We start from the raw sequence: 16,205 nt of genomic DNA, 5'->3' as shown, positions 1-16,205 counted from the left end.
ATATGGATGTAGCGTCGGCAGTTGCCGCTATAAAAATTCATTCACCGTATTTTTTCATCACACCTCGTACTTATACTTTGTATTACATATTTTAATTTAATTTTATATAATATAACATGAAGGAATTCTATACGGGTAGTTAATTCATTAAACATGAGATAAATATTAAAAAAACAAGACTGCCAAAAAAAAAAATACATTGCTCTTTCATGTAAGATTAGAGTAGTAATCCTACATATCCTTTATTAGTAAATAAAGAATAATTAAAGAGGGTGCGGGAGCCAAATTTGTAGATAGTGTAATTTTTTTTTTTTAATTTTTTATTTTATTTAAATATATATATTTATATAACCTGACGTTCCCGGTATCTAAGGATTCCAACGCAGGATCATAAATCTAAATCGGTTCAGCTGTTTGAGCTGCTACGGTAGAACATACATACATACATACACCCTAAATATATTACACTCTTTTCTGAGCAGCCGTGTAAAACAGCCTCTAAACCATATATTCAGTTATTTTGATGTTTATTTCATTTTTTTCTGCTTGTTATAGAGTAATGATTTTTTCTTTAACTCAGCATGGTTTATATTCTGGTGATTTAATTTTAATTTAATTATTATGAAATGTCACTCAAAATATTTCTGTGTTTTAGCTTTTTTATATTTTTTAATAAATAACTGAATTAAGATAAGTACCGTATTTCTTAAATATAAAAGCTTGAATATGTCAGAATTTAATTATATTAAACTACCAAAAAATAATTCTTTGCACAAGTGTATTAAAAATAAGATGAAAAGTTTGACTGCTTTTAGTAAACCGATTCATTCTTGGCTGTTCAAAATTGGAAACGTGACAATCGATTTTGATTAATTGTTCATAAAAAAATATCGATTAATTCCCAGTCTTATGAAACTGTTCTACTTGTAATTCTGTTCGTTTATTATTTGTAATAATGGCGAAGCTAACCCAAACGATTTATGATTACTTTTAATTATTAAATAAATTAAAAATTATCTCTAGGCGCAATACTGTCTTGTGAGCCTAATTACGTGATGTTATGTATCATTCTATTTATTTCTAACTTACACTATATAATTTATTTGCGTAAAGTTGTTGTATTAGCTAGATAAAACTATATATTTTTAACAGTTATGAAATAAATTTTTAATAGAAGATCGGTAAAAGGTAAGTAGGATTATTAGATTTTGCACAGCGATTTTTATTAAATATAATAACTACACTATGAAGTGCTTGAAAACCAGTGTCTTGTTCAAACTTTTAAAAATGGCAATTCTTAAATGCAAGAAATAATTCCTATTTGAATAATCCTTATAAATATATTAAAAATCAAACTTTGTTTCAATAGTAATACATGGAGGTACTCGTGCTATAATAATGCTAATTATCATCATTCATTTATCGTATCGAGGAATAGTTAAAGAAAATGCGTGCACAAGAAAATGGAAGAATGTGTAATGAAGTAAACCACAATTAACTTATTAAATAAAATGTTAATTTGTAGTCAGTTTTTCTGATAAATTTACGCTTAGAATATTTAAAAACAATTTTGAAATCAACAATTTTTTTAAATAATAAGTCGATGATTTTAAAATAAACTATTTTAAAATATAATGTTCTCAAACATTTTTCATAGAGCTTATGACAATGCACGTAACTTCAAAGAGAAGTACACAGATTATAGTCGTAAATTATAATCTCATTACAAGCTTTAAACAAAAGGATTTATGAAAAATTTATAAAACTCAATAAGAAGTAGTAATATTTCTGTATAATAACTGTAAAAATACAAAGATTTATTTGTAAATAAAAATTTATACGATCAGTATCAATATATTTTGCTTACGTAATACTGTGCTACTTTTGTTCGGTGAAACGTTCTGGTAGATAGCGCTAAATAAAGGGAGTAGCCGCGGAATAAGAATTACTGGGAGTTGGCTCGGTGGAAAGGGATATTTAAATTTGTCAGGAAAGGAGGTACAAAAATGTCGAGCGGGGAAGAGAGGGCGGTAGAGCCCGCGGAATCGCGGGACGTTAGCCCGGCTAGTCACGGAAGTTTCGATAGGGCCAGCCCGATGTTGCGGCCGGACAGCGCGCTTAAGTCTTCAGCGTCCTCGGCAGAGCTGAGAACTCGGGGACACAGCGATAATGATGATACGGATTCAGAAGTTTCGGAATCGGAAAATTTCCTTTCCAAAGGAGCTTTCCTACTCACGCCTGCCGGTGAACTCAACATGGAAAAGGCATCGGCTATTTGCGAAAAAATGAATTTTAAGGGACCGTATTCTCTTACAAAAACTGCAACAGGGATTCTCTTTAAGTTCGCTGAACCTGAAGATTATCAAGCTACTTTCAAAAAGGGTTTCCATAAAGTCACAGGAGCTCGATTTTATAGAAAGGTAAAAAAAATTTATTTAAACTATTATTACTAAACATTTATAAATTTTCAATTTTACACAATCATTTATAGAACCACTCTAAAGATATTGTAAATTACGGTTAATTTTAATAAATATAAATATATATAAAAAAAAAAAATAAAGAAATATTTTTATCTGAATTAGCTTTGAAATTTAATAAAAAGCGTAAACCTTTTTTAGACGGTCTTAGAATCTTGGTTTTCATGAAATAGATTTACGTAAAAATCTTATATCGTCGGCAATTAAAAAATTAAGGCGAGCATCTTAGTTAATCAGTCAATTTTTTTTGCAAAAATTGCTTAGATAAGCTTTTAACTAATTACAATTAAAGATTAATTAATTTAGCTTGTAATGTTTAATTTCCCTGTAAAGTTAATTAACTTGGACTTTATATCGAAATGTTTTTATCGCATTAGATTACCCACGATTTGAATAACAAAAACCGTAGGTAAATGTTAATCTGTTACAGCACCACAATTGTATGAAAACCTTTTCGGCTTTATATAAAAACGATAGGAGTAATTATTGATATATAAGAAATTATAACATCTGGGTGGTGACTACATTCCAATAAAACTCGTTATAAAATATTATTCTTATCTTATTTTTTTTTTTTTTTTAGAAAAAAGTGATTATCATTAAAATTTATTTTTACCAATCTTTAAGCATATATATATATATAGTTAAAATAAACCTTATTATTGTTATAATATATACATACATATTTTATTGTGAAGCTCAGAAATTTCAACTGGAGAAACCATATTTACATTTGAAAACGATATTGAAAAAATTTTATGCATATTCCCAATTGTTAAAATCCCCTACTTCAATAGCTTTTTTAATAGTAAATTGAACCCCTTTCTTATTTTGAGACAGATGCATAAACTAAGATTATAAGTGTCGTAAGAAATTAAAAATCATTTTATAATTTTTCCTTTATAAATATATTTTATTTGTTTTTTTATTATACAACATATATATATGTATTAAACAAGAAACGATTTTTTGTTTCAGCAATCTACATTATTGCTGTTCATAATAAAAGGACAATAAACATAAATTTGGAAATAAAATTTTTCTTTTAATTAGAGTAGGAGGTATTAATTAATACTTTAATAAAATAATAAAAGGTTAGGTTGATAAAAATTTAAATAAAAAAAGGAACTTTAAAAATAACTTAAATTTTACGGTTTTCTAACGGTCACCTTTATTTTATTTCCTCTTTCTTTTTTTTTATAAATTATTTTCTCTGGTGGCTCCTTCCTACGTTTTTTCAAGAGATATAAGTAAATTAAAAAAAAATAAAATTTACATGATCTGTATTGAAAATTTGTAATTTTATTTTTTAATTTTTTGATAGAGTAATAACACGCAGCCTGACGTCATTCTGACATTCATTGTACTTTCCGGTAATAATTTAAGAAAATTTTGGTAGAAACCATAGAGAAATATTACAATAAATTTTATTATATTTCAGAAAGTTTACTTATAATAGCCGTGGCTTTACAAGTATCTTTACATTCCCTGTTTTACCGCAATCAAGATACTTCATTATCTTTGTTTCTTGCAAACAGTTTCTTTTTTTCAAATTATGAGCAGTTTTCTAGGACAATCTATATTTTCAATAAAACTTAAAAATTGGATAATAAAGTACATTTTAAAGACTATTAAAAATGTAAGAAAACACAATATCGTCAAAATAATGATTTAATTCTCGTTAAATATTTAACTTTCAGAAGATCCTAGTACACTAAAGTTAGTAAGTTGAGGGTTAGTTTACCCTCAACTTACTAACGTTAGTGTACTATGTTGAGCTTACCACTGGATTTAAAGTAAAAATTTAAAACTTAAAATTAAAAAAAAAAAACATTTATTTTAATTTTTTAGCAGATTTTTTTAAAATTACTGTTATTGTAAAATATATATATATATATTTATTTATATTGTAATAAAATACACAGTATTGTTTTTAATACACAGTATCTACTTCATGGAAATTTTATTATTTCTGATGAAAACTAAACATCTTTAAATAATACAAATCTAAATAAGTATAAAAATATTGATCCTATTTTGGATGTAAGACAGATATATATATATTTATATAACTAAGACCTTAATAAAGAAATACATTACCTGTAAAATGGATTTTTTTATATATATATAATGAAATGCTATATTTACGAATCCAGAATTATCCTCAATGAAATTCTTGAGAGGCTAAATGCACCACTATAGACTATGGCTAGTTTTGGCTGCTATAGACTATAGCTCTCAGATACAACGGAAGCCACTCATTGGGAATGATACAGTAAAGTATACTTAGATTAATATTCTGGTAATGCCTCTCAAAGGGAGTGGCAAACTCATATACTAATGAAATTCAATCAATATTATGACCAATTCATGGAATAAGAATAATATTAATTCTTCTGAGAATTGTATAGGATATATTTTCTTATAGATTGTAAATCTGGAAACATGTTATCAATTTTTCCCAAAATTGGAAATTTACGCATACAAAATTTCTTAATAATGTTGAATAATATGTGGCCTTTAGTTGTTATTCTCTAAACAGATTTAGTTAATTATATTTATTGAATTTTTAGAAAATGTAAAATTTAATAATAGAATTATCAAATAAAAATTAACTAGACTAAACCAAATAGAAAATCAGCTATTGCTCTATGAGCTGAACTCCCTGATAAAATTCATACTAAAAGGTAGAGAATATGTATTAACAAAAAAAAATCATCTTTAGATTACGAAGTTTCACACAGTTAAAATAAAAAAAAAAAATTAAATCTTATTTTAGCGCTTAGTTTAAATAGTTAAACGATAAAAATTAATTCAGTATTTTATTTTTTATACTAATTTTCTGAAGATATGTTTTAAAATTATAACTTTGTTATTTAAAATAAAAGTGTAAGTCTTTAAAAAAAACAACCACTTTCACGAAAAATTCCGTTTACAAGAACAGTTTCGACGTTCAGTTTGCATTTCTGATAATAAGAAACAGAATTTAGATTATGACCGTAAACTACTTATTTACTTATTATATATTCTATAATGTGGTTATATGAATTGATTGTTTTTTACTTCACGTTTTCCAACAAATGTTCGTGTAATTTAGTATAAAAATATTTTGAATATATATATATAAAAATCATGCTAAAACATTCCTACAGGGCTATACTAAATGTAAATGGGATAAAATAATAAAAATTATATACAAAAATCATATACGTGGCCATGTAATGTTTCTTTTAAACTCTTCCACAGCTGTTATACACGACATATTTACTTCAATATTACTAAAAAACTCATTTACAAAACATAAAAGAATAACTATCGAAATAGGTCCATATGATGAGGAGTAAGCATTTAACGTAAATAAGAAATACATATAGGTCGAACTGAAAACTCCACCTACTTTTTAAGGAGGGTTTAAACAGCTTTTACGTTAAAAAATGATAATATTGGTGTTGTATACGGATGTATTATTTCCCATAGTTTATACTTTTATCTCTTGTATGCAACTTTTTTTTAATTAACGTTAAAAGATGTTTTTTATAGTTTAAACTGCTTTATAATGTTAGCTGCCATCGCTGAAATACTACTGAAAAAGACATCACGAAAGATGATTTAATGTTAAGACTCTTTACAATAATCCAACAAATATCCATTAAAAATTATATTCGAGATGGGTTAAACTATTATATAAATCAGAACACACACGCGCGCGCGCTCGCGTGGATTCCGTGTAGTAGCCAACGTAGATTCCAGTACACTTCTACTACTTTTTCTTTAATATTGATCATTTTTTACAAAGTTCCATTTCTGACAGTCACAAGGTCACATAGTACTTATTTTGGAAATGAAACGAAAATTGAAAAAAAGTAGTATGGGAATTTTAATTATCATCTGCTGATTTAAAACAGTTTTCATCAGTTTATGTGTATACATATATGTTTATTATGCATCTTATTTATAGTTAATAATTAGTTGTACCTGAGAAACGAAATTGAAAATAAATAACACTACAAAGTTGGATAAAGGTTTTTAATATACGCATCAGTTTTATTAACCTTTAGTCTCTATCAGAAATATAAGTACATTAATATTAAATTTTTTATTTAATTTAACACAAACGAGTGAAATAAGGTCATTAAAAAAAAGTACCAAATTTTTATTAGTATTTTCTAATGCATTTTCATATCCAAAAATTATTTCAATAACACATTTTTTACGGTTATAAACGGTAAGTTAACAGAATTAATTCATTATATAGTTTTAAACAAGTGTTCCATAAATAAAATTGGCGTAGAAGATTACACATAAAATTGATGATTTAATATTAGCTAATTAAGCTGTACATAATACATATATTATATTTATTAATTTAATAGATTAAATTTTTATTAATATTTAGATCGTGTAATAACTGATTAATTTATTGTTAAAAGTAGAAAAAAATATTGAAAGAAACTTATACAATTTTAATAACTACAGAAATTTAAAACATGAAATTTAAAAATGTGTCACATAACGTTTAGAAGTGGGGCACACATTCACATAAATATTTCTGAAATCATTTAACTGACAATTTAAATTTGATTCATCTTATATATATATATATATATATATATATATATATATATATATATATATTTATTTGTGTGTGTGTGTGTGTGTGTGTGTGCGTGTGTGTGTGTGTGTGTGTGTGTGTGTGTGTGTGTGTGTGTGTGTGTGTGTGTGTATGTGACTATACTTTTTATATAAATTGATTTTTGTCTTTTCAGTTAGGAATGGTAATATATATGTTTTTCTTCAAATTTGAACTAAAATAGTAACAACAAGTAAGAAATTAAAGGAAAAACTACTCTGAGTACTTCACTTACTTATTATTGAGGGGATGGATCTTTACTTTTCTACTGAAGTTAACCAAATGACAAAGAATGTATATGAAAAATTTGTTAAATCCAAACCTGGTATTTCACCCATGATGTAATTTTCTTTAAACTGATTTTATAAATTATTTTTTAACTGAGAAAGTAAAAAAAACCGAGACAGTAAAAAAATGTATTTTTTTAAATTTAATTTAGAATTGCGAAACGGATTTTTTATTTATTTCTACGCACAGAACGATATCTTGCTTTCTTATTACGTACACAAATTTTTTTTAGATACTGATAATATTTCACAGAATTTCATCTGCATTTAAAATTTTCAAACCTATCTCGGGTTACACTATCAGAAAAAACCTACTGCATTGTATCTTTACACTGTTATTCCTAGAGTTTTTCCATGTAATTTTTTAAGTTTCCGGTTCTGTATATCATGTTCTGCAGGGAAGAAACTCAGGGATGTATTCAACGTACATCCATTATAAAAAAACGGATTTACCTTTTGATTATATATAAACATTTCTTATACATATATATATATATATATATATAAAGTAAACGTCCAACATTACACAGATATTTTGCGGAATACTATTAGAAAATTAAATGAAGTTACTGTAGATCAGTCTATGTGATTTCGTACACGTTGCTAACTTACTGGGTAATAAACCAAGTAAGTTATATTATCCATTATACAAAGTTACCCAGTAGGTTAATATGTTGAATGGTTGTAATTGTGTTTCAAACATGATTAATGTTTCAAACCTTTAAAAATATAAATTTTGATTGTAGTCTGCAGACGGAAAAACAAAATATTTTACCGGATGTAAGAATTTTTCTACCACATATAATTATTTCCTATCTTTTTCACTAAAATACAATTTTTTCATTATTGGTTGCGAATATACCTCAATCTGAAAATAAAAAGTTATCGTAAAATTTAATTTCACCTATGTGCTTTTTTTAATATTCAAATTTTCGATAGTTAGGACTAGCTGTTTCCGTTTGTTCTATGTATGTGTCTTCCAGATAACCCGTTTAATAAATGGTAAAAGTAAATGCTAAGGTATTTATTCAGTAGTGTTCGATATGTAGTGTTTAAAAATACTGGGAAGAAAGTGTTTGTGTGGGTGTGTTAAAGTATAAAGATGTAATGATGTAGACTTTATTTTGATTTTGATTGACTTCATATTGATTTAGTGATGTAATCGTTCAATTTCCTGCAACTTACAAGATATGAGTAGTTATATGAGCTGTAATACAATCTGGAGATATTATTTCACTGCTCAGTGTTATGAGAAGTAAAATTCATTTAATCTAATGCTTTGTTAAATTAAATTTATTCTTCATTATGTTCAAGCGTATGTTCACCTTTATATACACGTTTTAAAATAGACATACATATTTACTACATAGATATAGTTTTGATATTTTAATTTCGAATGTAATAAAGCAAGTACAGTTTGTTCCAATATGAATTAGTTCCATATAAATTATCCTGAAAATTAAACGAACTGAAATGAATGATGAATGTACAGTCCACTAATATAATTACTAGAATAGGCTGTATGACTCTAATATTGAGCTGACTGTTCGACTAGAAATCGGTTATTCTGATGTAGTTGAATGGTATTCGAATGACATAACATTTACGGCATACAAAGCGTATTTTGATAAACGTTATGTGAAACTGTACGAGGTAAATGTCGATGAAGTGCTCATGGTAATTCTAGCATCAAAACTGCATTGCCAGTCACCACATACTGTACAAGTTATTTAATAAGCCTAGAAGCGAGCTAACATTCAGCATTTGAATGCGGTTCAATGATAAAATATGCCTCGCTGAGTAATGTACAAAAGCGTAATACATACGGTTATATTGACGAGTTCATGTGTGATAATGAAATAAAAATAATTTGCGTTTGACCACAATCTGTACTTTAAAAATATAAATTTAAAAATAATATACTTTCCACGTTTATAAAGCTACATGATTACAAAGGACCAATATTTTTTTTTTTGCAAACGAATATTTCAAATTTCGATTAATGAATATTTCATAAAAATGGCACAACTTTTAAAGATGAATAATATTATTTTCATACATATTAAAGGAATATTATTTTATTACTAGATAACTCTAGAATATATCGTAAAAAACTAAACCAAACTTTGGTATGATACACTTTATTGTGAACGATATTCCAGCTGTAGCATACTAAGTAGAACCCTACTCCTTCACGTTTAACGTTTTCATCCATTTTATATTTAATATATATCCTACAATGGTTGGATTTATGTTGAATTAAAGTCAAAATAAAAAAGTAATTTCATACATATTGATGCTATTATTATATGTTAGTGAAGCTGAATGTTAATTTATTTATTAAATACGTAGTTAATAGGACAAAATACCCCACTGTATACTATTACTATCTTACACCATAAAAACATTCTTTTTGAAAAAAGAACCAATCTTATCTTACATTTTATGAAATAAATCGTTTGTTTCGGTCAAGATAAAATATTTCCCAACATAAACTGGCATTATTCAAGGAAATACTTAAACTGGAAATAATTTTTAATATGCAACTATAAGAAACAGTAATATATAAGATCTATATCCACATGCGTGTATGTATATATGATTTCAAGAAAGATTTCAGAATAAATCTTTAAAAAATTCTACTTTTTTTCCATTACATCTGTTGAACTTTTAAGAAGATTACATATAAAACTTTAATCAGTTGTGTAGTAAGAATTAATCTAAGAGTGATTGTTTTTTGGAGGATTATTATTTTTAGTCTCTACCTACATAATATTCTATATATATATATATATATATATATTTTAGATGTTAACTTCAGAGGATGAGATGAATGACTATTTTTGTAGCGTGTGAAAATGCCATGCTTGTCGGGATTCGAATCCGGGACCTCCGGATGGAAGGTTGAGACGCTACCAATCGCTCCACGGAGGCTGGCACATAATTTTCAATTAGTCTTCGCTTTCGGAATCCAGAAACAGTATTTCGAAAATAAACTGATATTTAACAAAACCTTTCAATAGACAAAAGTAACATTCGAAATAACTTGCCTTGGTGATTTCTTATTCATTTTAAAACTGCTGCACAACTTATTAAGAAAAAATTGATTTTCTATTGTTTATTAGGTGTAGTTGATGCATTTTAACGAATAATTTGAGGCGATAAAAATTAAAGATAAGAACTGGCATCTGGAGAAACCCTGATTTATTTAGTTTGTCTTAGAACTCAACAATATAATTTTATCAATAATAAAAAATTTATAAAATTTTCTTGAAATTTAATACAATTATTCATTAACTGTGTTTTCTCTAATAACAATAATTATATATATTTAATTTTTTATCCGGAAAATTGGTCCGAATGATTATATTAACATTCTTCAAATTCAAAAATATAATGTTATTTTTTTTGTTATGTTACCTTAAACATCTATTTATGTTCTCATGTATTTATTGAGTTCTCAATTAACTTAGCGAGTAATCTGTAAATAAAAGATTGATTATTATAATAATTTTATGAAAAAAGACAAGAATATATTTTACGGGTTCATCAATGTTCATTTTTTGGGTTTTATTTTATACGTTTTTCTTATTTTTAGTATTTATCAAATAAATTTCATCTTAAGTTAAACACAGTGCTTAACAGAATAACAGTTGAACGTTTTTTATGGTCTTTTTTAATATAACTTAAAACGTATACTGAAGAAGATAAAAAGCGAAGAAAACTATCATCAATCATTTTGAACAACTTTACTTTAAAAAGTTTCTGGTGACGGTAATCTATACGAACCTATATAAATAGTTTTTATCTGATCTTTCAATTTTTGTTTCATGAGAATCAGAGGAATAGTTATCTAAACAGTTGTATTGATATTTTCTGAAGAGAAAGACCTTTGAATGCTTTATAATTTTAAAGATTCACGTCAAAAATGTTTTTCAATATTAAGGAATTACGAAGACTTCTTTTGAAATAGAATGCATAAACTCAGCAAGGACTACGATCTCACCCGAAAGATAACCGGATGAATAGTAACAATACAAGGAATAACAAAAAAAAGAATCACCACAAATAATTTGGTCAATAGGATTTATATTCCTATTTACAATAGGAGGTTTAACAGAAGCAATCCTATCTAACTTATCAACTGATGTAATTTTACACGTTACATACTATAATTTCTTACTTTCATTATGTTTTATCAACAGGCGCAGTACTTGCATCATTATTCCCTGTCTATTATAATTTCATTTTAATTTTTTGTGGAGGTATGGATTTAATATTATTGTGACCTATAAAAAACGGATTAAAAATCTTGAACCGATTATAGAAACGTTAAAGTCGAAACTTGGAAGTGTTTTGACTGAAAATCGTTTTATAATTTTTATAACATAAAAGCTCTACTTCAATTTTTTTTTAATTGTACAACGTGTTCTGCAGAAATTAAACAAAAAGCTGTGCAGTCGCATTAGACTTGCATATACTCTGCTCTAATAATATTCGAACGAGATATTTGTATGAGTGTAGTATCCTTCGATTATTTCACAACCCGATACCTGTAGTTAACATGAAACATAACTCCTTATGAAAAATATCATCATCACTCACTTCAAAGAACAAATGATCGAATGGAGGAGGAAATGGAATCCTTACTGATAAAACTGACGAATATTTCAAATATTCAACAGGTTTTACTATTTTAATGTTGTACTATTTTATACGGAGGCAAAAGTTTTAAAATGTGTTTTCCCTTAGGAAGGTGCATTTAAAGAATCTTTGAGCAGCTGTTCTATTGGACAACCTAATTAAATAGTGAGTGGAAGTATTTAGTCTCAATCTTAAAAATAGTTTTTTTGAATTATAAAAAATGTATTAGATCTTAATTTTCTACCTTTGCCGTTATAATTATTTAACTACTTTTGGACTTGTCAGATACACATTTCGTCTATTTCAAGAAAGTAAATTTTTATCTTGCACATTTTTTCCAAAAGTGAAGAAGGTCATTTTATTTTACAAATCAGCTCTAACATATGTAATTCAATAAATTAAAGCATGCGTACTAAAATTTTTCAAAATTACAATAAACCTATAATTAAGAAAATGAAAATAAGGTTTGTAGTTATATTTGTAGTTATAATTGTAGTTATATTTATATTTTTACTCCAATATTGATTTATTTAGCGGCAAATTCTAACACAGATTAATATTAATTACATAGCGGGTACAGAACATGAACGTAATTATACCTACGGTAATATTTAAATCAGAGAGTACAAATAAGTTTAAAAACGTTTACTGTAATAAAATTATTTATTTTCTAAACAACTAAATCGACTTATAAAGCAAATACGTACTAAAAAGAAAAAATGGTTTATCAATTATTAGTCAAATTTTTATTTTTCGTAACTGACATCAAATTAAACCGGCTACCAAAATTACTAACTTTTGATGTACTTAAAAAAAAATTGACATTTAACGAATAATTGAAAACGTATTGATTTTTTGTGTTGTCTCTTTTAAAAATTTAAAGTTAATTTAAATTTAATTTGGTTAGACTTAAGAAACCATTGCCAAGGAATAATAAAAAAAAAGTTTTCAAGAAAGGCAAAGTTGAGCAACGCACGATTAAGGTTCTTGAAATATAGGAATATGTAATATTTTTCCTCATGTGTAAACGTTTAAGCAAAAAAGAAAAAAAAGGTTTAGACTGTTAAAGAGCGTTAGCTAAGGCCGAAGAAAAGGTGTCAGATGAATCGGTGGAATTTAGAGAAGCTTGAGGAAGAGGAGGTAAAGAAGATTTTTGAGGAGGACATCGCAAGAGGTCTGAGTAAAAAAGATAAGGTAGAAAATGTAGAAGAAGAATGGGAGAATGTTAAAAAGGAAATTCTTAAATCAGCAGAAGCAAACTTAGGCGGAATAAAGAGAACTGGTAAAAAACCTTGGGTTTCAGACGATATATTGCAGCTGATGGATGAACGTAGAAAATATAAGAATGCTAGTGATGAAGAAAGTAAAAAGAACTATCGGCAATTAAGAAATGCTATAAACAGGAAGTGCAAACTGGTGAAAGAAGAGTGGATTAAAGAAAAGTGTTCAGAAGTGGAAATAGAAATGAACATTGGTAAAATAGACGGAGCATACAGGAAAGTTAAGGAAAATTGTGGGGTACATAAATTAAAATGTAATAATGTGTTAAACAAAGATGGTACACCAATATATAATACGAAAGGTAAAGTCGATAGATGGGTGGAATATATTGAAGAGTTATACGGAGGAAATGAATTAGAAAATGGAGTTATAGAGGAAGAAGAGGAAGTTGAGGAGGATGAAATGGGAGAAACAATACTGAGATCTGAATTTAAGAGAGCATTAAAAGATTTAAATGGCAGAAAGGCTCCTGGAATAGACGGAATACCTGTAGAATTACTGCGCAGTGCAGGTGAGGAAGCGATTGATAGATTATATAAACTGGTGTGTAATATTTATGAAAATGGGGAATTTCCATCAGACTTCAAAAAAAGTGTTATAGTTATGATACCAAAGAAAGCAGGGGCAGATAAATGTGAAGAATACAGAACAATTAGTTTAACTAATCATGCATCAAAAATCTTAACTATAATTTTATACAGAAGAATTGAGAGGAGAGTGGAAGAAGTGTTAGGAGAAGACCAATTTGGTTTCAGGAAAAGTATAGGGACAAGGGAAGCAATTTTAGGCCTCAGATTAATAGTAGAAGGAAGATTAAAGAAAAACAAACCCACATACTTGGCGTTTATAGACCTAGAAAAGGCTTTCGATAACGTAGACTGGAATAAAATGTTCAGCATTTAAAAAAAATTAGGGTTCAAATACAGAGATAGAAGAACAATTGCTAACATCTACAGGAACCAAACAGCAACAATAACAATTGAAGAACATAAGAAAGAAGCCCTAATAAGAAAGGGAGTCCGACAAGGATGTTCCCTATCGCCGTTACTTTTTAATCTTTACATGGAACTAGCAGTTAATGATGTTAAAGAACAATTTAGATTCGGAGTAACAGTACAAGGTGAAAAGATAAAGATACTACGATTTGCTGATGATATAGTAATTCTAGCCGAGAGTAAAAAGGATTTAGAAGAAACAATGAACGGCATAGATGAAGTCCTACGCAAAAACTATCACATGAAAATAAACAAGAACAAAACAAAAGTAATGAAGTGTAGTAGAAATAACAAAGATGGACCACTGAATGTGAAAATAGGAGGAGAAAAGATTATTGAGGTAGAAGAATTTTGTTATTTGGGAAGTAGAATTACTAAAGATGGACGAAGCAGGATCGATATAAAATGCCGAATAGCACAAGCGAAACAAGCCTTCAGTAAGAAATATAATTTGTTTACGTCAAAAATTAATTTAAATGTCAGGAAAAGATTTTTGAAAGTATATGTTTGGAGTGTCACTTTATATGGAAGTGATACTTGGACGATCGGAGTATCTGAGAAGAAAAGATTAGAAGCTTTCGAAATGCGGTGCTATAGGAGAATGTTAAAAAATCAGTCGGGTGGATAAAGTGACAAATGAAGAGGTATTGCGGCAAATAGATGAATAAAAAAGCATTTGAAAAAATATAGTTAAAAGAAGAGACAGACTTATAGGCCACATACTAAGGCATCCTGGAATAGTCGCTTATTGGAAGGACAGGTAGAAGAGAAAAATTGTGTAGTCAGGCCACGTTTGGAGTATGTAAAACAAATTGTTGGGGATGTAGGATGTAGAGGGTATACTGAAATGAAACGACTAGCACTAGATAGGGAATCTTGGAGAGCTGCATCAAACCAGTCAAATGACTGAAGACAAAAAAAAAAAGCTAATGCTCTCAGGAATTTAGAAAAATAAGTCTTTTTACACAAAATTTCCCTAATAATTATCTTAGGTTTTGGAATAAATATATTTCTCTCAAATGACGTCAGGCTATGCATCATTATATTATATTGGAATAATTTAATACTAAACGATGATGAAGAACAAAATCTTTTTGTCGTTTACTTAGACATGTAACGTTTGTTTAACAAATATTTTTAGTTTTCAATTAAATAGATTAAAAAAATTACAACGAAGCCACTCAAAATTTCCTATAAAGAATTAAATTGTGTCATCGAAGTCGGTCATTTTGGGGTAGATTAAACCTTGAAAATTCAAAAATGTGCCATACAAGTCAATTATATTTGAGAAGTTTGTTTTTAAAATCATTTAATAACATTACTTGAATTGTTATTTCTCAATTAGCCTTCAAAGTCTACTATATAATCAGAACGGTTTTATACAAGAGGTTCAACTAAGTGAAATTTAAAATTGATCACTGTAATTTTATTTCTAATGAAATTTTGGGTAATAATACATTAAATATAAAAAAATAAACGTTTATTACATTTTTAATATGATCGCTAAAATACACTGTACTAATTTAATACGCAGGAGAACTCAAAACTGAAAATGTATATTTGTTCTATTCCAGATACCAATACCTTGCAGACCTCAAAAGACATTTGTTGTCTTTATATTGGAAGTACCGGAAGAAATTCCAGAGGAAGACATCAGACATTCCTTGTATAAATATCAGTCAATAGTGGAAGTTACTCGTCTCCAAAACATCGGAGGATTATCAGCTAGCCCGAGCAGTTCATCTATACCTTCCATTCAACAATCTTCCGGTAATTTTTTAAATAACTATTTATTTGTTTTTATAAAACTATTTTGGTATCGAATGAATATCTTGAGCCAAATTTCATGTAAGTTCAAATTCAAATTCAAGGTCAAATTTAACTAAAG

General features: G+C 27.6%; 1 protein-coding gene across 1 annotated transcript in view; it reads left to right on the top strand.

Moving 5' to 3' along the window:
- Nucleotides 1-2,006: 2,006 nt before the first annotated feature.
- LOC142324073 (uncharacterized) overlaps nt 2,007-16,205 on the top strand; it is a 61,557-nt gene continuing 47,358 nt past the window's right edge. The window contains exons 1-2 of the mRNA XM_075368533.1: nt 2,007-2,420; nt 15,892-16,087. Coding sequence (XP_075224648.1) covers nt 2,007-2,420; nt 15,892-16,087 — 610 coding nt within the window. The remainder of the gene's footprint in view (nt 2,421-15,891; nt 16,088-16,205) is intronic.

Source organism: Lycorma delicatula, chromosome 1, assembly GCF_047948215.1.
Source record: "Lycorma delicatula isolate Av1 chromosome 1, ASM4794821v1, whole genome shotgun sequence".
NCBI classification, from domain to species: Eukaryota; Metazoa; Arthropoda; class Insecta; order Hemiptera; family Fulgoridae; genus Lycorma; species Lycorma delicatula.
The sequence above is the reverse complement of the archived record's forward strand: the minus strand, read 5'-3'. Positions and strand labels throughout refer to the sequence as shown.